This window comes from Emydura macquarii, unplaced genomic scaffold, assembly GCF_026122565.2.
Source record: "Emydura macquarii macquarii isolate MOO-44397 ecotype Brisbane River unplaced genomic scaffold, CSIRO-AGI_Emac_v2 contig_212, whole genome shotgun sequence".
Classification (NCBI taxonomy): Eukaryota; Metazoa; Chordata; order Testudines; family Chelidae; genus Emydura; species Emydura macquarii.
In genome coordinates this window covers 11,536,535-11,564,357 of record NW_027130349.1, presented here as the reverse complement: position 1 = coordinate 11,564,357, position 27,823 = coordinate 11,536,535, and the positions used below count along the sequence as shown (strand labels likewise).

At 41.4% G+C, this 27,823-nt stretch overlaps 2 protein-coding genes and 1 long non-coding RNA gene across 6 annotated transcripts in view; 1 reads left to right on the top strand and 2 right to left on the bottom strand.

Annotated features, from left to right (window-relative positions):
* The window catches only part of RALBP1 (ralA binding protein 1), a 62,366-nt gene extending 50,710 nt beyond the window's left edge, over positions 1-11,656 (bottom strand). The window contains exon 1 of the mRNA XM_067547768.1: positions 11,410-11,656. The gene's annotated coding sequence lies outside the window, so the exon portion shown is untranslated. The remainder of the gene's footprint in view (positions 1-11,409) is intronic.
* A 208-nt stretch (positions 11,657-11,864) lies between these two features.
* LOC137152792 (uncharacterized) lies at positions 11,865-19,675 on the top strand. 3 transcript variants are annotated; one of them, XR_010919610.1, is made up of 4 exons: positions 11,865-11,935; positions 12,713-12,774; positions 15,113-15,141; positions 19,382-19,675. It is a non-coding gene; the product is annotated as an uncharacterized lncRNA (long non-coding RNA). The 3 variants fall into 3 exon arrangements; XR_010919609.1 differs by lacking the exon at positions 11,865-11,935 and adding an exon at positions 11,972-12,273; XR_010919608.1 differs by lacking the exon at positions 11,865-11,935 and adding an exon at positions 12,280-12,464.
* TWSG1 (twisted gastrulation BMP signaling modulator 1) overlaps positions 17,909-27,823 on the bottom strand; it is a 42,523-nt gene continuing 32,608 nt past the window's right edge. For both annotated transcript variants that reach the window (XM_067547730.1, XM_067547738.1), the window contains one exon: positions 17,909-20,365. In XM_067547730.1, the coding sequence (XP_067403831.1) occupies positions 20,184-20,365 (182 nt within the window). In that variant the 3' untranslated portion in view covers positions 17,909-20,183. The remainder of the gene's footprint in view (positions 20,366-27,823) is intronic.

The following is a 27,823-nucleotide window of genomic DNA, read 5'->3' as shown; positions in this document are numbered from 1 at the left end:
ACATCTGAGTTCCTTCAGAACTTTTGAGTAAACTTTTAGTTATTTATTATTTCTTCAGTTCCTTATCTGGAGTCAGGATTCCTGTATTCTACTTCCTAGTTCTGCTACTGATTTACTGCAGAGCCTCGGGAAAAAAAAAAGTCACTTAAGCATGTGTAAGCAGAGTGTCACAATTCTGGGGTTATCTGCATCTCTGACCTCTTGATTATAATTTCATGTCTTGTTTTGGATCAAAATGAGGATTACTAAGCCAGTTCAGGGTGTCCCTTTATACGTCGAGCCCTGCAAATTTCCGGATATCCATTTAATATCCACAGATATCTACGGACCATTTTTTGAGGATCGTGGATCAGATGTGGATGGACATGGATTGACTTTCTGGGGCCTTTGGGACTGCTGGGTCCAGCCCCCAGGTGCTTCCAGAACAGCTGATCAGCTGTTTGGGGCAGCAGAAGGGGCTGATCAGCTGTTTGGGGTCAGGACAGAATAGCTGATGGAGGGTCTGGCAACAAACAGCTGACTGGCGGTGCAGATGCAGATACCTCTAAAAGAGGGAGTGCGGATTACAGGTCAGAAAGAAGTTTATTCTCGTGGATGCAGATCCACATATTTGTAACTACTCAGGGCTCTATTTATAACACAAACTGTTTGTTTGTATCATGAGTCCTGGGCCTCTTGAACCTGGTCTGAACTAGTACATGTAATTTCCACCTCAGGAAGTAACACTTGACTGGAGTTATTTACCTATCCTGGGATATGCAGTAATTGCTCCCACCTCCCAATTTTAGTTATTGTGGGAACCCTGATAATCCTCCTTCCCCCAAGGAGATAGAAAACAACCTCTAGCTCATAAAGATACATGTGAGAGAAACTAGGTGGGTGGGTGGAGTTGATCCAGTAAAAGATATTACCTCACCCAACTTGTCTCCGAAATATCGTGGGACCAACACTACAAACAAAAGATACATATAGCATTTATAGATACAAAAGTTTATCACTAATCCCAGTGCCTACAGTATCTACCACATCTTAATATAAGTCTTTTGACGTTTCCATGCTTCCAAGGTCTCACATCTGTCACTCGCAGTATATTAATTATGATTAATATAAAAAGATAATACCTATTGTGCTGGGATGTTGCAAGGCTTAATTAAGCCTTGCAAAGTGCTCATGAAAACATACAAGCCCAGACATAAAATCTACTCATCCACCCTTGCTATGATATTCTACTTGCACATCAAAAAGTGATTTGCACTAGACAAACAGAATTTTTCCCAGATGGCTGAACAGAAAAATGCTTTCATTGCCTGAATGAAGACTGCTGTAAAAACTCTAATTATTTGTAAAAATGTGCCCTATCCTAAGTATGGATATAAGTCTTGCTATCAGGTGCTTGTACCTTGCATGAAGGTGCAGTGGAATTACTATGTCATACCAGTAGGTGTATTCATTTAGCGCCAATGAAGACATGAAGGGGATTAGAAACTCTCTCAGAGACACAGAAAACTTAGGTCCGGTACAGAGAGATTCTGGAAGTAAAAACCTTAGAAACAGCCAACTTTGGACAGAAAGTTTTGGCTATAGAACATGACTGATTGTTGTTTGAGATCCAATAAAACAAAACCCCAGGAAGGGAGTAGGTGTGGATTATATAGAGCACATATATACACATTTTAGGAGCAAACCTTACAATTTTATTTAACAAATATTTACACTGAACACACTGACAATGCTCGACAAAACAAACAACACAATTCCTGTCCCAGAAGCTTATGGTACAGAAGAGAAAAATATAACTTCGTTTTGTCCTACAGGCTGCAGACTCACAAAACAGTCCCACACAAAGTTCAAGTGAAACACTAGCAGTCTACAATTTTGTGGGGCGATAAACACCTTTTAAATTTCAGATTAAACTCACATACATTACCATATTTGTTCTAATATTAAGTTTGAGGTTAACAGCACTATTTACCACTGATACACCTGACATCTGCAAAGTGCTATACAAATATTGACTCCTCACAACACCCCTGTGAGTTAGGTAATTATTGTCTCCACTATACAGGTTGGAAAACAAACAAACAAACCAGATAATGAAAAGTCACATGACTTGCCCAAAGCTACACTCAGAATCAATGTCTGAGCTATTGTTGGAACTCATGAGTTTCTGACTCTCAGTCCCATGCTTAGCCCAGTCTATCTTATCTGTGCAATTATAATGCAAACTGAACCAGAGTCCTGTAATACTCTATGACTAGACCAAAGATAAAGTGGAAAACTATAGCCTGAGAAATTATAGTGTTCACATTTGCAGTGGTAGTTTCACCATTTAAAGAATGGAATTGTACTGAGAATATGAAATCAGCTCTCACAGATGTATTAACCAAAATATGTAAATTGTTTTACTGTTGTAACTACAAGTCTGACTGAATAAGGTGTATTGTGCAACCAAAAGAAGTAGCTAATAGTGAACAAATAAGATATATCATATATTCTAAGTTGCAGAACTATGAACTGTATTCATGTTAAGATTATTATGGAAAACTACTAGTAACTAAACAGTTGCAATCTCTGTTTTTGTTCATGTAGTTCTTTCCATGTGCAGAATCAGAAAAGAAGATATATGTTCTGGTGAGGCTTGTGAGATATGCATCATCTGCCAGTTACTGTACTTCATATGTACTGGGTCAAGTTGGTACAGACACCTCTGTCTTACAAAATATGGATAGAACCACCTAAAAGAAAGGATGAAAGGGTTGTCCTAAGACAGTGGAATTTTTAGATTTTCCATCTGTTGTAAACAAGCAGACTATAAAACAAACAGTTTCTGTAATCATTTTGGGACAGAATGGATGCTGCAGAATTGTCTCCCAGAGATTGGAAATGTATAACCTCTCTGTATTGTGCTGATTTATCTTTGATTAATAAACTGATTGAACCTGAGTTATCTGACATTTTATCAGTAAAAGAAGTGAACTCAATGGTATCAACAATGGCCTTGCTAAACCCAAAAGCTGTATCATTGTAACTATCCCAGCATAGTTAAAGCAGGCAGCACAATCCCTCAGCATGTACAATTATACTGGTATAAACATAGTTATATCAGTATAGCTTACTCCCATATGGAAAGGAAACTAAGCTATCTTGGTATATATAAGGCATGTTAATACTAGCATAAGTAATTCCAGACTAGGAATTGTACCAATATACTTATCAGTTAAAAACAAAAACCAAAGCAAAAACAAACAAACAAACAAGAATTACGCCTTTGACAGTTATGATACAAAAACTGTGTACAAACTAGACCTACTATATGTTTGACTATACTGTAAATGTGTCTGAAGTCTCAGCTGAAAGCATTTTGTTAAAGTTAAAGTTATTTTTTTAGGGTTCATTAAAGTAAAGGACTAAAAGCATTAGCTAAAACCAGGCACCGTGTGGATATACAATGCGCCTTATTTGTGACCTGCAAGTGCCCCTGCTATTCCATTTCCAGGTTACTTTTCTGAAGTGACTGAAAATCTTACCACATTCTGAGTTGTGCTTGTGATATGAAGTCATTTCCACATTCCTCTGAACTAGGGTGAGACCATTAAATTAGGTCTCTTATGTAACAACTAGGATTTGAATCCAAGACTCAAATCAAGTGTGACAGTAATCATCCAGGCCCCCAGTCAAGAACTCCACCCAGCTGTCCATTCCTAACCCTCATCCCCCAAACTGTATTTCATTTTCTCCAACAAATTTGTAAAGCATTTTCAGAACATTCTTGAGAACAAGCCAAATAAACCCTATAATCAAGCAGTCTTTGAGTTGCTATGTGAATTGAGAGTACTATACAGCTAGATTTCAGGATTAAACATTTTAAGAAGTGCACCACTTGTTCCTTGTGAAAGAACTTTTCAGTTGAGATTAGTTTGGAGGAGATTAGCAGCAATATGAAGCACACTTTGTATGGAATTTATAGAGGTTAAAATGTCTAATGAACAGGAAATGCTAAAATCATTAGATTAAAGTAATCCACTGATTTCTGAAACATTCCATCTCACTTGACCATATTTGAAACTGACCATATGGGTATGTATGTCTTCTCCCCATCACTATCATATTTTAACTTTATCAATAAAATGCAATTTTTAACAAAAACAAAAAATACCTCCAAAGCTTCCTCAGACTAACTTTTGAACATAATATAAAGTATTAGTTTGATATTGATTAACTGAGCTTGACTCGCAGATGGAGATATTAAATACCAAATCAATCAGGGTAAGAGCACATGGAATATTTCTCGTCACACAAAATAAAAAATATATAGCTTTTTATACTCTGTAGGGATTAGCACTACATGCAGTTATCCCCAGCAAGAGATATAGCTGTTTGTTCACCATATTAACTATTACTGGAGTCAGATTATTAGAATTTTAGTAAAATATAATGTTTATCAATGTAATGAATGCATTTGTGTGTCACAATTATTCCTTAGTTATAATTAAATTATAATCCCATAATCATATATTATATTATTATATTATAATTCCATAATTATGTAATGAATCTGCTCGATACTATTCAAAGGACTAGTTAACTTTTACTAATTTAAAGAAAACACACTAAAACATAAACTTAAGAACTTTTACAAAACTCCCAGAGCAATAACATTCATCACCACCAGCAAAACGGTACAGCTTCGCTGCTGGAATGTTTAGCTTTGGAGATTACTTCCTTCACTCCATGTATTTTGTCCTAATAAGATGAACAACATATATCAATTTATTTTCAGTGTAACACACAGGAAATGTGTTCTCTCTCTCTCTTTTCTTTCTTTTCTTTTTTCTTTTTTTAAAAGTGCTGCAACAAGATCAATACAAACACGTACAGGTGGAATTCTTAAGGTACTGATCACCCCAACAATCAAGTTAATTTGAATACTTCACAGAGCCCCTGACACTGATCTGAGAATCCCTTCAATGACTAGGGAGTAGTTAAAGAGATATTTGTCAACATCAGTCTTATTTAGTTCACTATGTAACTACCACTCTAAAATGAAATCTGTTTTTAAATATAATTGAATCTTTATGGTTGTTAATTCTTGTGAAAATGGAGGCAACAACGTTTGATATTCTGGTTCAGTTGCACCATGTTGATGGCACAATTCTCACATACTGCGTTTTTCCAATCCACATTCTGTTTTGAGCTTCATTACTTACTATCATAAGACTCCAATGCATCCCCACTGTTCCTTTCTACTGACTAGCATGCTCCTTGCTGGATCCACTCTTTATGTAATCAGGCTGGAGACCTGATGAAACTTTGATGCAAAGCAGGAAGAGACCACTGTGCGTTAACCTAAACAAGTCCACATACATATTGGAATACACAACGCTGAATAACTACAGTACCAAAATATTACATTGATCACTAGAAGAGATGACCCAAACAATTAAAAACAAACAAAAAAGGTAACCTCAAAAATCCTTAGTGGCATTTCCTCTTTATACAAACACAGTACATTCTGAGGGCTAATATAGATTGGCATTTACTTTGAACCCACTGAATGTCTTACTTTAAAATTCATTGTCACTCAAACCAACAATCACTTTAGTTTGGGTCAATGGCGTTCCTGCCTACAATGGGAAACTTTAAGGTTTTCCTCATTTCTTTTTACACAGCTAGTTTCTCCTCTGTTTGAAAATATTGACAATTTTTTTTAAACTTGCCTGAACAAAGCCAATTCCATTTAATGTCACTTTCACCTTGTGTGCGCCCATGGCTATAGCACTGGCTGAGACACTAGAGAAAGTCCTGTAAACTTAAAAATTCCCCAAAGCCTGGAGTTAGGCAGGCAAGACTAGGGTGTTATTTTTCACTTTTACAAAACAGTTACAGCATTCTATGAGAAGCAGAATTTTCAAACTAACAAGAAGCTAAAATTTAATACATCACTTTTTTCTTTCTACCAAGTCAGTGAAATTTTTATTGTGAGACTGCTGACATGTCCCAAGATACACTGATGTGACTTCAGAATTATGACTGTCACACTGTTCTATGTTTTAAAATTTCTCTCTACCCTTTTACAATGTGAAAAAACATGCACACAAAAGGGAAAACTAAGGCCCCAAATCATGTAAATATTTACATGAGAGCAGTCCCACTGATTTCAATGAGACCACTCACGTGCATTAAGTTAAACGTGTGTTTGGAGGATTAGGGCCTAACCATACAGGGGAAACCATGAAACCAACTACATACAAAGGTCTGTCAAATGTACAAAATAAATGAGAATTTTTTTCTAATTTATTTCAGTTATAGTAACCTTAGATGTTACTTGTAACAGCAGGTAAGCAAATTCTGAAACAGAAGTGCTATTTTAAACTTGAATCTGTCCTTTAAATAAAGCATTGGGGGACGATGAGAAGGTAAAACACTGGAATTTGAAAGCCAGAAATACCAAACTCTAAAGAAAAACAATCTGTTAAGTAGATAAAGGTTTTGAGAGAAAATCCAATATAGTTGAATGATAACTGAATGGTGCCTTACCAGGATTAAGAGCATCTAACGCTAATGTTTTTATTGAAAGGTATACCTAAATCAAGGGTAATCAATTATTTTTGTCAAGGTCCAAATTTCTTGGTTAAGGTATAGTTAAGGTCCAGACTCCAGAGAAAATAATACAAAAACAACAACAATGATAATAATAAGTAAACAAAAAGATTTCACGGTCCATTCAAAAGCATCTGGCAATCCAGATTTGGCCTGCGGTCTGCCTATTGACTATCCTTCCCTTAAATTAACAGCCAAAGCAATCAAGTCATATAACCCTCACAATTTTCCTGATTGAGTAAATTTAACTGATACTTTTCACACTAAGCAAACACTCAGGAGTTTCATTCGTTGCTGCAAATGTAATAGTATTATAAAGGCACAATAATTAAAAGCCTAAAAGAAAAATACAGTTTTAATCCTTTAAGCATAACAGCACATGCTAACTCTCCACTAAAATTAAACTTAATAAAATTAATCTAACTTCTGTATTTTATTTGAGTATTACACAATCTTCCCAGTAACTTATCTCTGCCATTTCATACAACTCTAAAGCATTCAGTACAAGTATGTCCAAATAAGTTGTGACATGAGTCATAAGAGAAAAATTTATAGTTTATACAGAGCACAGAATCAGCTGCTGGAATAAGAATTTTTTATTTGAACACTGACACTGGTTTCATGTTTCCTGATTTTATGAAATGAAGAAAAAAGGTGCATAAATTATTTTTAAGCAGTAATATCTTAAATATTGATCTACTTAGCCTATCAAGTATTTTACTTGGAAGACTTCCATTAAACTTTTGCTCGGAGCAATAAAAATAATATATAACATAATTTCTCAACCTGTGGTACGTGTACTCCTAGGGGTACGCGAGACATAGGCAGGGGGTACGCAGCAAAAAACCCAGTGAAGGGTGGCAGGCGGCAGCTGCCGACTTCTGGGGGAGGCGGGCGGCAGCCACCAGCTTCCTGTCCGGTCCCACCTCCTAGCTGGGAGGTAGATGGCAGCCGCCCCAGTCCTGGGACGCCAGGTGGCAGCCTCCAGCTTTTTGGGAGCCTGGCGGCAGCCCTGTGTGCCCTGCAAGCTGGGCTCGCAACTGGGTGGCTGCCACTTGTCCCCCAGCTCTAAGCCGAGAGACAGTCTCCCACGTCCTGGCTTGAAGATGGGCAGCAGCTGCCTGCTGCCTGCCCACATCCCCGGCTCTCAGCCTGAGTGGAAGCCTCCTCCGCCCCAGCTTGGAGCAGGTGGCAGTCGCCCACCTCCCGGGCTGGCAGCCAGGCGGCAGCCACTTGCAACTTGCTCAGGTGGCAGCTCCCCTCCCCGGCTCAAAGCCCGGTGCCCAGAAAGCCAGGTGGAGAGCCCAGCGGCTTGCCCAGTCCTGGAGCCTAGCTTTACCCCCAGGCTTACTTCTCAATTTCACTGCTCTAGCTAAGCAGTGAAATTGACAACTATGACAGCCCCAGATTTTACCAGTATAAAAATCTTAAGGGGGGCCCACACAGTGTGATTTGCCCCAGGCCGGCACCCCTAGGGATGGCTGTGGGGAGCGCTGCTATCCACTCTGGTGGACCGCTAGAGCCTGATCATGCTTCACAAGTTCCCGCCTGTGTGAGGAGAACACCACATGACCCTGCCATCAGGCCGTAGTGATTGACTGGTGTTGACCTTTGCTCCTATATGGAGGAAGGAGGGGAGAAACAGCAGGGGGTTTTGTGATCTGCCACACAGCACTGCAGAACTCAGAACTCTCCTGCTTTACGAGAAAAACAGTCGTCCAGTGGTAAAGGGGGAAAAAACTGTATTTCTCAGAGTGGAAAATTGAGTGTTGGGGTACTTACTAAAATTTTCTGAAGTTAGGGAGTACTTGCTACTTAAAAGGTAAAAATTAGAGTTGTATTAAGGTAGGACCTACAAACTCCAACTGATATCTGAGCCCCAATGGGTTAGGTGCAGAACACACACGTAACAAGGACTTTATGCACAAAAGTTGTACTGCTTTAATTACATGGTACAGTTAGAGCTCTACAACCCTTCGAGTGTGGGCCCAATTATTTCAATATAAAGGTGCTTTACACCAATCTATCTATTCCCATACAGGAAGGGGAATAAAAGTTATAATGACGGAAAGGTGCTTTAAACCTACAGACGTGTCCACATTAGAGGGTAGTCTAGTATAACCATTTGTTTAAAAAAAATAAAATCACATCCCTAACAGTAAGTTATACCAGTGCCAAAACTGTATAGAGAAGGCCAACCTCAAAAATCTTACAATCTAAACAGACAAGTCAAAGGTTGGGAGAAAGGAAGTTTTATTATTCCCATTTTACAGATGGGGAACTGTGGCAGAGAGAGATTAAGTTATTTGCTCAAGGCAACACAAGAAGCCCATGGCAGAACTGGAAACTGAACCCAAAACCATACTATGTTGTCATACTTTTTCATCAAAATATCTGGAATGTGTGGTTTTTTCAGTATACTATATTTTAAGTGTTTGAAATTAATACATAAAAAGGCATGTTCCTTATTTGTCTTTACTACAGCAACAGGAATTTCTTTTTCTAAAAAGTGACAAGCTTATGTACCATACTGTCTATGTGACATCTCCTTGTGGATGTCTAGCTGCCAGATTAAGATAAACATGGCTAAAACAGAGCTCTTAATCTTTCCCCTCAAACCCGCCTCACTACCTCCTTTCTTGATCACTGTGGACACCACCAACACCTGTCACTCAGGCCATAATCTGTACCGGGCATTATCTCAAGGTCCTCACAGCCAGGCTATATCTAAATCCAATTTTTTCTTCATAAAATCTCTAAAATATGGCCCTTTTCTATCCATTCACACAACTAAAACTCTCATTCAAGCTCATATCTCACATTTTGTTTACTGCAACATCCTTTTTTCTGGCCTTGAGAAACGCAATCTTGCCCTGCTCACTTCCATTCAGAATGCTGCTACATCATTTTCCTAGCCCATCACGCTTTGACCATACTACTCTTTTTGAATCCCTCCACTGGCTGGCTCCCTCTTCTCTATAGCATCAAACATACACTGCTTCTCTTTATTTTCGAGGCCCTTCGTAGTCAGTCCTCACCCTACCTCTCATCTTTCATTTACTATCAAGCTGTTGATGCTCACCTCCAATAGGCCCATGACACCAGCTTCCACCACCCAGTTATTAAATATTCAACCACCCTTCTGCTTTCTCGCATGTGCTCCAAACTCTTGAAACGCACTCCTTGTAACAGCTGCAAAGTTACCTCACTATTCACCTTCAAATCCCTCCTCAAAATTCTCCTGTTGCTGTGATGCCCACAAAAAAACTTGACAGTAGTTAGGACGCTAATGTGCACAGACCACTGCCTTCCATGCTGACCAATACTGTCTCATTGTTTACTTGTACACCCCCATCTATCTATATCCATCTGTCGTCTCTTTTCTTATACTTAGATTGTAAACTGCCTTGGAGCAGAATGTGTCTTTTTGTTCTGTGTTTGTGCAGCGCCTAACACAATGAGGTCCTGGTCTACCGTGATGGCCCCTAAGCACTACGAATAATAAATAAATAATGATTGATATGTTATTACTACACTAGAAGTCAATATAAACATTAAAAAAGTTGAACTGCATCATGCAATAGAGGTTGTATCCACACTTGTATGGATATCAAGATCCCATAACATTTTTGGTAAGAGTAGATATTGGCCCCCCCAATGCTCTGAGTAATAATTTCCCCTCCTTGTTATTCTAAATCATATTACATGCCACCTGACTGCCACATTCAAGCTTACTGGTGGATACATTTTAGTGATGCTGTATGTATACTGTTTGAAATGCATCAAAAGCCTTCAGGATGAAAGGTGTTACATTTGATTGATCATCATCTTCACTCTATGTGACCAGGTTCACTCTGTTCCACTGCATAATGGAATCTGTCAATCTCAAAAAAAAAAGAGGCTGATTTGTGCAGGAGGCAGAGGTTTCTTAGCAAATTACCCATGACTGTGGAAGTCCTCAGAATGACCATGAACATCAGTGCTTCCAGAACAAGATGTTCTTTGACTTAGTGCACTCTCCCTGTTCTGTCGCCACTTTCACTGTATTTTGCTTTAATGGATAACGTAAGCACTTTGGGACAGGGTCTACCCTTTTACTTTACATAGAAACCAGTGTGCAGCTATAACAACAAATTACTGTTAATGGCTGGTATTGTGCACAGCACACAAGGTACTTTCCAAACATACCACCTACAATATGAAGATGATAATGGCAGCTGTGTCTTTTTTATGAATGATTTCCATTTCAATGAAATAAAGGGCAAGTGAATGAAAAAACCAGGACAGTAGCATGTGGCACAAGGGTCCTCCACCTTGGTGCTACATGAGCAGCACAGAATCTCACGTGTGTTTCACGGCATGCAACATTTGGGAGTACCAGGGGTGCAGCGAGCTTGGTGTCCACCAGTGGGAGGTGAGATGTTCACCCTGGGGGAGGAAGTAGGGGCAGAAGCGAGGTCTTCTCCCCCCATCCCTCAGAGCGCCCAGGGATGGGCCAGTGGGAGAGGCGGGAACACACAGCCCCTGTCACTCCGCTGCCACACCCCTGCCCTCCATAAGACAGACAGACAGTCCGAGGGCGGCAGCAGCCCCGAGGTGGAGCTGGTGGTCCCCGGGGCAGACGCCTGTGCAGGGAGGACGCTGGGTGGGGGCGGGGGTGGGGGGGAGGCCCCCGGGGCGGGTCCCTGGCGCCGCCCCTCCCCCCGGAGGCCGCTCTCTACCCCCCAGCCCGGAAGTCACTAGCCCCCACGTCGCCCCACAGCAGGAAAGGGGGGCGGAGACCCCGACACACGCGACCCCAGCACTGACCCCGGGTTTCCGCTTGCCTGCAGGGCGGCTCGGCTCCGCCTCGGCCTCGGCCTCACGCGCGCCCCGCCTCGCGCCCCATTCCGCCTCCACCGCCGCCCGTTTAACAAGGACGGCTACGGATTCGTGAAGACAGGCAGCCAGCCTGCCAACGCGCATGCGCCGCCGCCTGCCCGTGCCCGCTCCCGGGACGGCTGCGGGTAGCGGTAAGAGGAGGCGGCGCAGGCGCGTAGCACAGCTGCAGCCGCAAGAGGCGGGATGGAGCTGCGCATGCGCCACACAAGCCAGCGGGTTGAGTGGAGGGGGCGGGGGTGTGTGTGTGTGTGCGCAGATGCACATGCGTATTGTCGGTGAATAAGACGACAGAGCGCGTGCGCAGTGGGTGTTACACAAGCATTCCCCGCCCCCGGGCGCCGCGCGGGGCATGCTGGGAATTGTAGTTATTTTACTGGAAACGGAGAGGTGGGAGGGCAGAGTCTGGTAATTGGCTGTGGGACGTCTCGCGCTCCCTGCCGGGGGGGCTTCTCGGGTGGGTCCCGCCCGCCCGCCCGCGCCCGGGCCTTTCTCTGGACACGGTGCCTAGGCGGGCAGGGCCGGTGCCAGGGACGGGTTGGGCCGATGTCACTGTGCAGTTTAGTTCAATGGCCCTCAGCACCCCCTCCCCCACTATGCAAATTGTTCCAGTCCCTGGGGGGGGGATGGGGGGAGGATTCCAGTAAAAACGTTATTTTGGTGCGTGCCAAGCGGGTTTAAGGCCAAATGGCTCCGCTCCCCCACGGCCATTGAACGTGTTGCAGAGACTCCAGCAGCGAAGGTCACGGCTGCGAGCTGTGCGGCCTCGCCAGACTGGCGTCGCTCGGGGGCTGGGTTAGTGTCACCGCACCAGAGCACCAGGCGGGCGCTGGGCGTTCAGGGCAGACAGCTGAACCAACGGAAAGGGGGCATCTTGTTCCCACCCGCCTCTGTCCACGGGGGAAGGTGTATTTGGGGGGGATGGATGGTGGGTGCCCCCAGAATATTCAGAAGGCGCCGAAATTTCGTTTGAAAAGAAAATAAATGTAAGCGAATGCGCGCTGGGAGGGGAAGGTGACCGTGATGGGGTGGAAGAGTGGGTGGGATTGGTAACCGGGTGGGTGGCTCAAGTGATGAGGACGGGATGTGAGAGGGGAGGAGTGAAACACTGGGAAGTGGTTTGGGAGTGGGTCTTGCAAGCGTTATCAAGGAGGGAGGGAGTATCACTGATGGATGATTGGGAAGGTAGGAAAGCCTCCACAAAGTGATCCTAATGTAGATTTTTCTTTCCCAGAGGACTTTGTCTTGTGTCTAAGTGCAGGATGGAACTGGCCCAGGGATAGTTGAAAAATTGCTGTAAGTAGTTCATATTTTCAGCAGCAAGTTTCTGTTGCTATAATTTAATTATTAGAGGTGAAATGTGCACCACAACAAGACATGCCAATGGAGTTTTTAACTTTCTTGAACACGAATAATTTGGCTGACATGGCCTACAGACTCCAATTCAGCCAGACAGCTTGCAGTCTTTGCCAGACTGGCAAACTTTACAAGGTATTCAGAGACAGTGTTCAAAGATCCATAGAAAATATTTCCTAAAGCTAATTTCCTAAACCTAATTGTAGCAAATAAAATCCTATGTACTAGATGTAATCAAGACCTCTTAAAGTTAGAAGAATAATCATTTTTAGCCTCTTTTTGAGTTTGGGATTAAGAAAACTAAAATGTGAAGATTATTCAAAAAGTGAAATTCCTCGTTTGTCAGAGTTTCATATCACAGAAACTTGTCCAGTTCTCCAATTTTGCCAAAAATTCTCCTTTGGCTAGAAACCAGACCTTTAAAAAATGCTTTGTGTGTGTCTGAAAATGGAGGATCTGAAATCAGGTTTACAATGGAAAATTACTTACAACTGCTACCTCACTTCCATATAGATTGGTAAACATTAAATGTTAACATCATACAGAGCTCTAGCTACCTGAGGTTCTGTTCAGAAGGTTAGTAATTCCATATCCCAGTGCTTTGTACACTTTCTAATGTAATAGGTGGATCTTATTTTGGAGTAGAATCTGTGTTTTTGATTGATTGAAAAGTGCCAGCTGGTTCTCCCATTAGTGGACAGGCACTTTAAAAAGATCCCGAATACTATATATGCTTTTTTCCTTTTTTTTATACTAATTTTTTTCCTGGCATATGACATTATTTAGTACTGTAAGTAATTATACAGTGAGTAAGAAATAATTACTCAATGAGGCAATATTACAAACTTTTTTTAGATCTGCAATAGATGTTAGTGATCTGTAAATAAATGGAAATTTAATGTTTTTGTTTTGGTTTAAAATGGCAGAAGCAACTGTGGGCGATAGGGTTGATACCCAAGAGAAAAATCTTAGGCTTTTCAGTTTCCCACTGTAAGCATTGCATACACACAGTGCCAAGTCTCTCTTCCATTCACTGCACATGTAGATTCCTTCTGATACAGGAGCCTAGATCTCTTCTTTTTACCGACAAGGGGAGGAGTTTGAGAGCAGCAACAGGGATCTTTTGCCTTGTCCCCTTCTGGAGTGTTAGAGCTTTCCTTCTGCTGGGGCAAGTGCCCACAGAGGAAAGTCCACCACATTCTCAGCATCTTCCTCACAGGGAATCTTCCGCTGTGGAGGTCACTGTACTTTTAAAATTTTCTGAAGTTCTCAGTGTGGATGTTATTTTTCAACACTATCAACCACAACACACAGTTACATTTTTAGTCTGTGCATTACCAACATCTTTATAGATTTGCAGCAGTTGCCATCCTCATGGAGGACTCCATGGAGTGTGTTCATCTTACTGTAGTGGGCCTCTTCCATTCTCTTAACAAAATTATAAAATGCAGTTAGAGGAGCTTATCTGCTAGAAAATCTCACTTTGAAGTATTGTGGGCAATTCCATACAAAGAGAAATGCTCTGCATCTCACTTCTTCATGCCATCATAGCAGTGGGTGTGAGGAGAGCCTCATGCAGCTGGGTAGTCCTGTGGTAAGGATGGTGTAGGATATTGCTGCAGAGAATTTTCCCCTTCACTGACTCTTCCCGCTCCAGTGCCTAACCATGAGCCTATTCCTAACGAAGAAAAGCTGGAGCTAGCAGCAGTCCTTAGGTGAAGAGGGAAATTGTGATGTGGCATTTACTAACCCATACTGAACAGGCTTGCACCTAGAAACTCAACAGCACATCTGCTCTTATAAACAGATTTTTTTTAAGTATAAAAAAATCTAGTGTTTTCCATAATTCAATTTGTCTGTCACGTTATATACTCCTTAAAAATGTTGCAAGAGTGGAAAATCCAACCATCTTTTAAGAGACATTGATAAAAACATAAGGATCAAGACAGCTCTGTGGAGCTGCACATTCACTTAGCTTCTGGAGTAAAATTAGAATGAAGCTTCCCTGTCCCACAAAGCAGCAATATATTTTGACTTCTGCTTTTGCCAAGAAGGACTCTAGCATCTTTTTGGTTTGTCGTTATGCTTGCATGGAATACTAGAGAAGATGAAATAATTTGGCCATCAGCTGTGTGTGTGATTGGTGCCAGGAAATGCATCTTTCATCTCAACACCTACTTTGTTTATCTGTCCCCTAAATTTTTTTTTGAACTCTGCCTCTTTTTAAATGTGAGTTTCTGAATATGTTAAACACCTGCATATCTTGAATCTCTTTCAGGATTCTACTCAACAAGGGAATTTGTTCCAGTAAGTACTGTTCTGACTCATTTCCACAGCTTTACGCATAATCCTAGAATCATTGGACACATTAATACTGTGGCAGTTTGCCACCTGCTTCATTTATTCACTTGAGAGTCAGTACTCCTTGATCTTTACATAATGGATTCTTTGTGCAACTTTCTGTGGTAACGTAAGTGTCCCCCACAGGAATTTGTGTGCATCTATTCAATGGAAAATACAAAAGGGAGGGCTGTAAACACTCTGATTAGTGTTCATGAGCACAGAGATAATGTCCTACAATGTATTTCCTAACCAAGCAATTCCCACACATCCCTTTAGAAGAAAACCCTAAAGCCAAGGACTAACTATTATAGATTAATATTACAAGCAATATTTTTGGCATACAAAGGCTGTAATACAGCTAGCAACAGAAGAAAACAAATATTTCTTCACTAGACGATTGCTTGTATGGGTCCCTATTCTTAGGTGATGTTCACCAGAACACACAACTCCTAAGAGTGGGGATTCATACAGGCCATTCTCAACGTAAGCCCACAATCATCCCATTGGCTAACTAATGCAGAATGAAGCTTTTCCCAGTTCTAAGGAGAGCAGACAGGTGAAAGCATATTACACTGCATTAGCTTCTGGCTCATTGCTATGTGAAATGTATTCTATCAATTTCTACCCCTTTAAAGCTCTAAGAGGCCTGGGTCCTGGTTATCTCAGAAATCCTCTCAACTCCCTCCACCTCAGTGCATCTACTGTTGGCAAAATCTTGCTGGTTGTCTGAAGGACAGAGCTCATAGGAGCTGGGGTAGGGTATCTGAAATGGCAGGCCCTCACTCTGGAATTCAATCTTGCTGCTACACTGGAGCCTCACAAGTATAATAAATGGGTTGGAGTTTTAGAAGAGGTGTGTTTAGAGAAGCACAGCTGTATAAATTAAGAATGCAGTGTTCACTCCCTCTTCTGCCAGCTTTAACACTACTTCAGGAAAGGCAGTTGTTTGTTTAGGAATCATGAAAACTATTTCTTGGAAGATTTTAAGTACACTGTTGAACTGACAGGCTAGATCAGTTCCAGAGAAGCCATTCCAGTCTCTGAGGAAGCAGGTTTATTTAAATGGTTACAGAAAATCTACTTGTCCCATGAAGAGTTATTGTGGCAAATTTGAAAATTGCATTCTATCAGTAAGCTATAAAACAGGGATTTTAGTCCTGCTTTACTTGGAAATCTCAATGCAACCTTCAGTTATGGAGTTGTTACCAACTCCACCATAATTAAAAGGAGGAAGAGGCTAACAGAGGAGAAAAATCTAATCTACCTTTGCAGCATGCTTCTCAATATTGCAGAGGGATTCCAGGAGATAACCACTGGTAAACTTGAACACTAAAATTAAGGATTGACTCCAGCTACATTTACACTACAGCACTTACAGCACTGATGCAGCTGCACCACTAGCTCTCATGCTGGAGATGTTCTCATCCAATGGGAGAGAGCTCTCCTGTCATCTTAATAACTCTTGCCTCCACAAGAGGCAGTAGCTATGTTAGCAGGAGAAGCTCTCCCACTGACCTAGCGCTGTCTACATCAGAGCTTAGGTCGGTGTAATTTATGTTGCTTGGGGTATGGGTTATTCACACCTCTAAACAATATAAATTATATCAAAGTATAACAAGGTCTCATTATATGCTCTTAAGCAAAGAAAGGTGGAAAGTCCTAGTTTATGGCAGCCTGATATAGGCGGCTTCACATTTCAGAGCAGCCAGAATCTCCACGGTGCACTGCAGAGACTTGGTCCTACACTTGTGAATGCTCCTTCCTGCAACCAGGATTCTCTCTGCACTGAAGTGTCCAAGAGAAACCACTGTAGGGTCACCATGGAGACCCTGCACTGAGATAATTCACTCGTAGCCCACTGCAGCACAGGTCTATCCTCTATGCTATCAGAGCAACCTATTGGAGCAGATGTGATCTGTCCCCCAGGTTTGTTTTTGTTTGGTTGGTTTTTTTAAGTATATCACTTCAAAAAGAAATGACAACTCCATTATAATTCACACTGCATTAAATACTACCCTGGCATTACATTACTATTCCATGAATTACACATCTGAATAATTTCTACAGAAATTAGAAATCTAGGCCAAGAAACTAATTGATTTTTAAAGTATTTTATATATTATGTCTCTGTGCTTTAAATATCTCATATCAACAAAGAGAATTTAGCTGATCAAGGATTTACTTGGGATTTGTATCACTGATTGTTATATAGGAGTATTTTTTATTGAATACTTAAACACTATAAAATTGTAAATCCTTAAACTTTAATGATATAAATTGCCCAGATGCCTCAATTGGATAAGATCCCAATTCAGCAAGGTATTTATGCATATGCTTCACTTCAGCCATGTGTTTAAGTTCTTTGCCACAATTACAGCCTAAGTGAGTATTTATTATTTTTCCCCTCCATGCCATGTAAATTACATAATATTCTCCTATAATGGGATTTTCATAGATAAGAAAACCTCAGAATATTACACAAATTGCATTTTGTAGGTTTTATGTTTTATATAAAGCAAATACATTGTTAGAAGCAAAATTATAATTCCAGCTGCTAAAAAAGCACTTTGCCACTACACAATCAGAAAAATAAAGTTATCAATTGAGATTATATTAATAGGATTAAAATTAGTGAAATCAGTAAAACAAATTTATACTCCATCTCCATGAAAAGCTTTTGCCTTGAGAGCTTAGGAAAAAGCAGCAGTGATAAAAGAACCACGCAACCCAATGACATCTCATTATTTATTAAAATATTTGTTTAAACAAATGAAATATAAGAAAATACACCTGATGTTGCCAGAGATCATTTGTTTACGCACTGAGTTTACAGCATAGATTCTCTGGAGAGCATCATGAATTACAAAAATAGAGGAAACCTAGTTTAAAGTGGACTATCTTCACTAGCAAAACCTTTTCGAGGTATTTCACAAACAAAATTTTACCTTTTGTGTTTTTCCATGATTCTTCTGGACATTTGTTAACTTTTTAAACAGAGGTTCTCTCTTCCTACACACACAACCTATCTGTCCCTACTACTTGATCTTGAAGTAAAATCATAATGTGAAGAAGGATGATAAATCCATGCAATAGGGTCCCAAACAGAATCAACCTTGATTTGACTTAAGGTTCTGAAATATGATATTTTACATTTCAAATAATCCAGTATATGATAACTTCAAAGCCTTCATTCAGTGTGTCACTGATTTGCAGGAATATGTGTAAAATGTTTTATTAAATCTTGGTCAGAAATAATGTATAATCCTCAAGCACACAAAATACAGATACCCACAGCATATGCATACCCTCTCTTCCCCTTCACCATAAGAAATTCATGAAGAATTTCTTTGCACAAAAAAAATCAAAAAAGAAGAAGAAACAACATTTCCTTCCTTTTAGGCTGATCTTTGCCCTCCATCCAGAAGCCATGAATTCAAAAATCTCTCCCATAAATCCCAACTTTAAATAGGAAGAAATTTTGTTTTCCACCAGTTTTAAAAGTTTAAGCAAACCCCCAGCTTTCAAATAATTCTGTATACGTGGAAAAGAGTTAAAAAAAATTAAGTCCTGCACAACAGCAGCCATTTTTAGATTTTTCTTATTTGAAGATTTGTAGCAGGAGAACTAAAAATTTCCAAGTCAATTTTTCAAATAAAATGAAAGTTGAAAATAACTGATCTCTTGCGTATAGGAACATGTTGCTAGGAAATAGTTTGACCTAGAAAGGTTGAGGCGAGAGGGAGAAACAGGAATAGTCAAATCCATCTATATAAAAAATTAGTAAACTTAAAAGAAGTTATAAACACCATCATTAGTTTCTGGCGTGATTACAAGCTACTCAGAATTTATTCTTTTGGTTTATATGGCATCATCACTGGAAAAACCTTATGGTACCATATTAATTGCCTTGTAATTTGCAGTTGCCTATTTTAAACACAGCAAAATGGACAAAATGTTCTGTATTCAGAGGACGCTTATTTGTCTCAGAAGATACTAACTTCCCTCTTAAGCCATTTTATATCATAAATCTGAATCAAAACCAACCTCAAAGCAAAACCAAACAATTAGAATAAGTGTTCAACAGAGCAGTACCAAGTGTGGTAATGTGACGACTGTCAGCTACTCAACAAATAAACTTGCTGAGCGTACTAGGATATGAAGATTAATTCCCAGTTTCTACATTCTATCTTTCTGTTCATAACAGCCTTCCAAATTTGCAGCATTGCACTCAGTTTCCAGGGATAAGACAACCCTTGAAGAGTGTGATGGGAAGTGGACACGACTACATTTACCAGATTTATTTTGGTTTATAAGAGTGCACTGATGAGAACAAGATTTCTTTATGAAATGTAAAATCTTGTCTGCAGGAATGGACACAGATGATAGCTGGAGGAATGATGTCACACTTGTGGTGCGTGAGATATCCCGCTAAGAAGCTGGAATTTTATCTATTACAGGCCATGTTTTGAAGTTGAAAAAATAAAGAATTGTTCTTTTATTTTTGATGACATCCTTTTCACAATAGGAGTTTGGGTCACTGGTGTAAGCCCATAAGCCACATCAGTCTTATACTGGAGAGTTATAAAACAAACCTGGAAGAGCATTATCCATTTGAACTCGTGTGGAACTTCTAAATTATGGGAATCTTGTTGAGGCTTCACTATTCTAAATTGCTAAATACAATATTACATTGAAAATGAGTATAGGCAATATATTCAAATCAAAGCAAAACAATCAGGACAGTAGGCATGAGGATGGCTATGCTTCTCGACTAAGAATAAGGAAAAATAAACCTAACAGTTGAAACATTTGCCAATTAACATTGTTTATAGGATTTAAAAAGCAAAAAAAAAATATTACAGCTATGCTTCAAATTTTGTACATCTTTTCTCAAATCTCTCATGTTTAGTTGCTCCCAGAACATATCCCACTAATGCAATACTTCCAATCTCTAATTAAGAGTCATTGCTTTGGCCTCCACATTACGATTATACAGCTTCTCTGCTTCAAAACATGCAGTTCATACATTTTACAGTTTTACTACCATAGTCGATACATTCTGGCCCAATACACTCACAGCAGGCATTGTGAAACCACCGGTATTTTGATGCTCCCATGGACTCGCAAGAGATCTTGCACTGATGTATTGACATGCAGTCATCAAAATAGACCACAGTGCACATGTTTTCTAAACAAAGAGAAAAATTTAAAAAAAGATTACATTAGTTAAGTATGCAGGTGTCATAGGTTTGAGTGTAAGTCATTCAAAGTACGTGCCAGGAGGGAAACGGAAGCGGGAGGAGAGGAGAAGAGGGAAAAGGTGAGAACATTAGGTCTGCTCTGCCATCCTGGATACTTTCTTCATCTTGTGGAACTCAACTTCCTTGTATGTAGTACAGGAACCTTTACTTCTGTGATCATATACTATTCTCAAGTACATGATCATACCGCTTTTTCCACATTACAAGGTGTGCATTGTAAACTGCAGAGTGAATAAGGCAGGGCTATACAGGAGCCCTTGCCTCAATCACTGAATATCTTGGGTGCATCAACACCACAGCTGGGACCATGCTTGCCACCGCAGATAGATAGACCTGTCTGGACCCCCGGGGTACATATTTAGGCAGCTAGTCCAAGCCGCCACCTGTGCTACCACAGGCTACACTGTTATTTTAGCACACTAGCTTGAACAAAGTTAGTGCTTGTCTGTCCACTCACATTGGGAAGTGCCTTCCTAGCTGCAGTGTAAATGTATCCCTTTTAAAAAACCTGATTTTCATGGGCTCTGGCCTACACAATACTGCAAAATGCTGTATATCTATATTTAGGAGTGTACAAAAAATATAAGGAATACTGTATTGCTTGAAAGACAGTATGATCATGGATTACAATATCGTTCAACTACATACATGAGGAGGCAGAGAAGATTGCACACGCAAGCCTAATTTTGGTATTTCCTGAGTTGAGTTGTGCAAGCTAAAAGTATTTTAATAGAATTTTTATGAAAAAACAAGCATGCTAATTGCTTTAACAGTAGGAGGACAAGGTCTCAGCTCTGAGCAATTTATAATCTAAGCAGATAATACATAGATCAAGGATAAGATTTTAAAAAGGCAAGCAGTTTAGTGGAGACCTATATATTAGCATGTCTCATTAGCTCCATTGTTTCTATAGTATTTTATTACCACAGACCACCTATCCAGCTCTTAACTGAAAAACTGTTAGATTGCTTCAGGCAGATGCCCACACCAACTCTCTCATTTCCCACCTTAAATCCCATCCCAAATGCCAGATTTCCTTACTAGATGCTCATGGCATCATCTCTATTCTTCAGTCTATTAATCTTCATCCCAGCAGCAAGCTTCTCTTTGCAGCATCCCCGACAAGATCACACTTCTGGTTTCCCTGTGCCAGGGGTTAGTGAAAGTCACAAGAGTGTGGATTCCAGCTCTGCTGTGGAAAGGTCAAATATAAGTAGGAGATCAAGTAATGGGGGAACAGCCTTTTCCTAGTCAGCAAATGGTCTCTAATACTAAAATAATTTTGGCCAATGTGTAATTAGGGAAATACCAATTAAAGAAAAAAAGGGAAGTGATGGATTAAAGAGACATCCCAAATTGTGAGCTACCATTTTATATATTTTTATTGGACCACTTTCTGTGGGTGAGGGACACAAGCTTTCGACCTTACATAGAACTCTGCTTCAGGTCTGAGAAACATATTCAGTTTCACAGCTAAACACAAGATGGAAGTTGGAACAAATTGTTTACTATAAGTAGTTAACACATATTTCAAGGACCTTTCCAGGTGAAGTGGCTCGTTAATATCCCACCAGTCATAGTTGGGAAAAGAAGTGGGAAGGAAAAGGTGGGGGGTGGGGGTGAGAGGGTTGTTAGCGGTTATAGATTATTGTCATAAGTAGAGCTGTCAATTACTCACAGTTAATGTCTGTGATTAACTGACAGCACAATTAATGCATTAATCACAGACTCTGGGCAAGGGAGGGAGGCATCAGCTGCGAGGGACCTGACTGTCAGGTCAGGTGCAGTAACCCAAAGCTGCCACTGGAGGGTGTGAAGAGAAGAGAGAAATAAATGGCTCTCATCCTGGCTTGGGTGGGGACAGGGATCCTGACACACACATCCCACGCCACTCCCTTCTGCATTGTGCCCCATTACCCCTGGCAGGCCACACTCCCAGGACTACCCTCCCTGCACCGTGCCTCATTGCCTCCGGCCAACCACTTGCTGCCAGGACCACCCCCCTGCGCTGTACCGCATTGCCTCAGGCCAGCTATGCTCCCAGGACCACCCCATGCTGTGCCCCATTGTTCCTGGCCTATTGTTTAACAGCACAATTAATTTTATTAATCGCTATTAATTTTTTTAATTGCTTGACAGCGCTAGTAATAAACCATAAATTCAGTCCATGATTTTTAGTGTCTAGCAAAGTTATGAATTTAAACTCCCAGGCTTATCTTTTGAAAGAGTTGTGCAGGTTTCCTTTGAGGATGAGGACTGATAGGTCAGACACAGGGCAAGTGTGTACATTTACATCAGTGCAGTTGCACCAAGGCAGCTGCACCACTGTAGGAGGGGGTCTAGTAAAGATGCTCTAAACCAACAGGAGAAAGCTCTCCTGCTGGCTTAAAAACTCTCAGGGGCTAGCTATGTTGGCAGGAGAAGCTGTCCCACCAACATAGGATTGTCTATACGGTGGGTTAAGGTCAGTATAACTACATCGCTCAGGAGTGTGGATTTTTCACACCCCATGAACAATGTAATTATGCCAAAGTATGTATGTAATGTAGACCAACCTACAGTGATCGCCCTGTGAAAAGTGTTCACCTACAGGTGGTCATTATAAACCACTCAGAAAAAGACAATTTTTATAAGTTATGGAAACCATCCTTAATCCATACCAAATCACAGAATCATTGAAATATAGGGCTTGAGAGGTCATCTATTTCAGTGGTTCTCAACCTTTTGGGGCTCAGGATGCTTTTGTGAATGTTTACGGCCTGTTGCGACCCAGTAAATAGCCTGGGGGTGGAGGCCTGAGGTGGTTTTTGGTCAGGGTCCCCCCCCGGGGGGGGAGGGTGGTTGGGTTCTGCCCAGCAGTCACCCCACAGTGGCAGCTCCTGTGCTGTGGGAGAGGCTGGATTTGGCTCTGGGCGTTGAAACCTTGGGGTTACAGCGCCACTCAGGTTTGGTCCTCCCCCACTGACTGGACCAAATTTGTGTGAGTGGAATTGTGACCTGGCTCATGGGGTTGCAGTGCCACCCACTCAAATTTGCCTACCTTGGCTCCTGTCATCACGATGGCTGGGCCAAACCTGAGTGGGGCTGGGACTCCAGAGGTTGCAGTGCCTAGAGCAGGGAGGTGAGTCCAACCAGCCCTGTGGGACAGGAGCTGCCACACGACCCTCTGAAACATTCTGGCGACCCAGTTTTGCATCTCGACCCACGGGTTGAGAAACCCTGATCTTGTCCATCCCTTTGTGCCAAGGCAGGACCACTGTTTGTCCAACCTGTTCTTAAAACCTCCAATGATGGGTATTCTTACAACCACTCTTTGAAGTCTATTGCACAGCTTAACTATCCTTATAGTTAGAAAGATTTTTCTAATATCTAACCTAAATCTCCTTTGCTGCAGATTAAGCCCATTGCTTCTTGTCCTACTTTCAATGAACATGGAGAACAATTGATCTCTCTCCTCTTTATAATAACTCTTAACATATTTATCACTTCCCCCCTCAGTTTTCTTCTTTCAAGACTAAATATATCCAGTTTTTTAAATTTTTCCTCATAGATCAAGCTTTTCCAAACCTTTTATCATTTTGCTCTCCTCTGGACTCTTTTCCAATTTGTCTACATCTTTCCTAAAGCACAGCATCCAGAACAGGACACAGTACACCAACAGAGGCCTCTCCAGTACCAAATAGAGTGGGAGAATTACCTCATGTGTCTTACAGATGACACTGCTGTTAATACACCCCAGAATGATATTATCTGTTTTTTGCATCACATTGTTGATTTATATTCATTTTGTGATCCACTATAACCTCCAGAACCTTTTCTGCAGTTCTACTGCCTAGCTAGTTATTCCCCACTTCATAGTTGTACTTTTGATTTTTCCCTTTGTGTCGTACTCTGCATTGGTCTTTACTAAATTTTATCTTGTTGTTTTCAGATCAGTTCTCCAACTTTTCAAGTTCCTTTAGAATTCTATTCCTGTCCTCCAAAGTATTTTGAATTCCTCCCATCTTGATGTCATCTGAAAATTTTATAAGCACACTCCACTCCATTATCCAAGTCATTATAAAAATATTGAATAGTACTGGACCCAGAACAGACCTCTGTGGGATCCTACTAGATACACCCTCCCAGTCTGATAATTTAGTCTTTTATCTAGTTTTGCATGCACTTTCTAGCAATTTAATCTAGACCATATTTCCCTAATTTGTTTATGAGAATGTTATGTGAGACTGTATCAAAAGCTTTCCTAAAATCAAGATATAACACTTCTACAAACGATGGAGTTGGAGAAACTTGTTTTCCTTCTTATCTCAAAATTGCATATTTATACTTAAAGAGTGATAAAGGAAACTTAAGTCAGTTTAAAAAGAGTTATTTTTCAATCATCAAATACCCCCTCAATTCTTCTCTTCTGCAGACTAAACAAGCCTAGTTCCCTCAGCCTCTCCTCATAAGTATTGTGCTCCAGCCCCCTAATCATTTTTGTTGCCCTCCACTGGACTCTCTCCAATTTATCCACATCCTTTTTGTAGTGGGGGACCCAAAACTAGACACAATACTCCAAATGTGGCCTCACCAATGCCGAATAGAGGGGAATAATCACTTCCCTCGATCTGCTGGCAATGCTCCTACTAATGAAGCCCAATATGCTATTAGCCTTGTTGGCAACCAGGGCACACTGCTGACTCATATCCAGCTTCTTATCCATTGTAACGCCTAGGTCCTTTTCTGCAGAACTCATGCCTAGCTCATTGGTCTCCAGTCTGTAGCTGTGCATGGGATTCGTTCGTCTAAGTGGAGGACTCTGCACTTGTCCTTGTTGAACCTCATCAGATTTCTTTGGGCCCAATCCTCCAATTTTTCTAGGTCACTCTGTATCCTATCCCTAACTTCCAGGGTATCTACCACTCCCCCTAGCTTAGTGTCATCTGCAAGCTTGCTGAGGGTGCAATCTACCCCAAGAAAGGAGAACAGCAGGATACGGACCATGGACTTCAGAAAAGCGGACTTTGACTCCCTCAGGGAGCTGATGGGCAGGATCCCCTGGGAGGCTAATATGAGGGGGAAAGGAATCCAAGAGAACTGGCTGTATTTTAAAGAAACCTTATTGAGGGCACAGGAACAAACCATCCCGATGTACAGAAAGAATAGCAAATATGGTATGCGTCCAGCTTGGCTTAACAAAGAAGTCTTTGGTGAACTTAAACACAAAAAAGAAGCTTACAAAAAGGGAAGCTTGGTCAGATGACTAGGGAGAATTATAAAAATACTGCTCGAACATGCAGGAATGAAATCAGGAAGACCAAAGCACAATTAGAGTTGCAGCTAGCAAGGGACATGAAGGGGAACAAGAAGGGTTTCTACAGATATGTTACCAACAAGAAGAAGATTAGGGGACGTGTGGGCCCCTTACAGAATGGGGGAGGCAACCTAGTGACAGAGGATGTGGAGAAAGCTGAGGTACTCAATGCCTTTTTTGCCTCTGTCTTCACCAGACAAGGTCAGCTCCCAGACTGCTGCACTGGGCGGCACAGTATGGGAAGGAGGTGAACATCCCTCAGTGCTGAAGGAACAGGTCCAAGACTATTTAGAAGGATTGGACATACACAAGTCCATGGGGCCAGATGCAATGCACCCGAGGGTGCTGAGGGAGTTGGCTGAAGTGATTTCAGAGCCATTGGCTATTATCTTTGAAAGCTTGTGGCAATTGGGGGAGGTCCCTGATGACTGGAAAAAAGCAAATATAGTGCCCATCTTTAAGAAAGGGAAGAAAGAGGAGCCGGGGAACTACAGATCGGTCAGCCTTACCTCAATCCCTGGAAATATCATGGAGCAAGTCCTCAAGAAATCCATTTTAAGGCACTTGGAAGAGAGGAAGGTTATCAGGAACAGTCAACATGGATTCACCAAGGGAAAGTCATGCCTGACCAACTTGATTGCTTTCTATGAAGAGGTGACTGGCTCTGTGGATGTGGGGAAAGCGGTGGACGTGATATACCTTGACTTTAGAATAGCTTTTGATACGGTCTCTCACAGTATTCTTATCAGCAAGTTAAAGAAGTATGGGTTGGATGAATGGACTATAAAATGGATCGAGAACTGGCTAGAGCATAGGGCTCAACGAGTAGTGATCAATGGCTCTATGTCTAGTTGGCAGCCGGTCACAAGTGGAGTGTCCCAGGGGTCTGTCCTGGGGCCGGTTTTGTTCAACATCTTCATTAATGATCCGGAAGATGGGGTAGATTGCACCCTCAGCAAGTTTGCGGATGACAGTAAGATGCGGGGAGTGGTAGATACCCTGGAAGGTAGGGATAGGTTACAGAAGGACCTAAACAAACTGGAGGATTGGGCCAAAATAAATCTGATGAAGTTCAACAAGGACAAGTGCAGATTCCTGCACTTAGGACGGAAGAATCCGATGCACAGCTACAGACTGGGGACCGAAAAGCTAGGCATGAGTTCTGCAGAAAAGGACCTGGGGGTTACAGTGGATAAAAAGCTGGATATGAGCCAGCAGTGTGCCCTGGTTGCCAAGAAGGCTAATAGCATATTGGGCTTCATTAGTAGGAGCATTGCCAGCAGATCGAGGGAAGTGATTATAAGTGATTATTCCCCTCTATTCGGCATTGGTGAGGCTGCATTTGGAGTATTGTGTCCAGTTTTGGGCCCCCCACTTCAAAAAGGATGTGGACAAGTTGGAGAGAGTCCAGCGGAGGGCAACAAAAATGATTAGGGGGCTGAAGCACAAGACGTATGAGGAGAGGCTGAGGGAACTAGGCTTGGTTAGCCTGCAGAAGAGAAGAATGAGGGGGGATTTGATAGCAGCCTTTAACTACCTGAAAGGGGGTTCCAGGGAGGATGGAGCTAGGCTGTTCTCAGTGGTGGCAGATGACAGAACAAGGAGCAACGGTCTCAAGTTGCAGGGGGGGGTCTAGGTTGGATATTAGGAAAAAGTTTTTCACTAGGAGGGTGGTGAAGCACTGGAATGGGTTACCTAGGGAGGTGGTGGAATCTCCATCTTTAGAGGTTTTTAAGATGCGGCTTGACAAAACCCTCGCTGGGATTATTTAACTGAGGTTAGTCTTGCTTTGAGCAGGGGGTTGGACTAGATGACTTCCTGAGGTCCCTTCCAACTCTAATATTCTATGATTCTGTGATCCTCCAGATCATTAATGAAGATGTTGAACAAAACCGGCCCCAGGACCGACCCCTGGGGCACTCTGCTTGTGACCGGCTGCCAGCTAGATGTGGAGCCATTGATTGCTACCCGTTGAGCTCGATGATCTAGCCAGCTCTCTATCCATTTTATAGTCCATTTATCCAACCCATACTTCTTTAACTTGCTGATAAGAATACTGTGGGAGACTGTATCAAAAGCTATTCTAAAG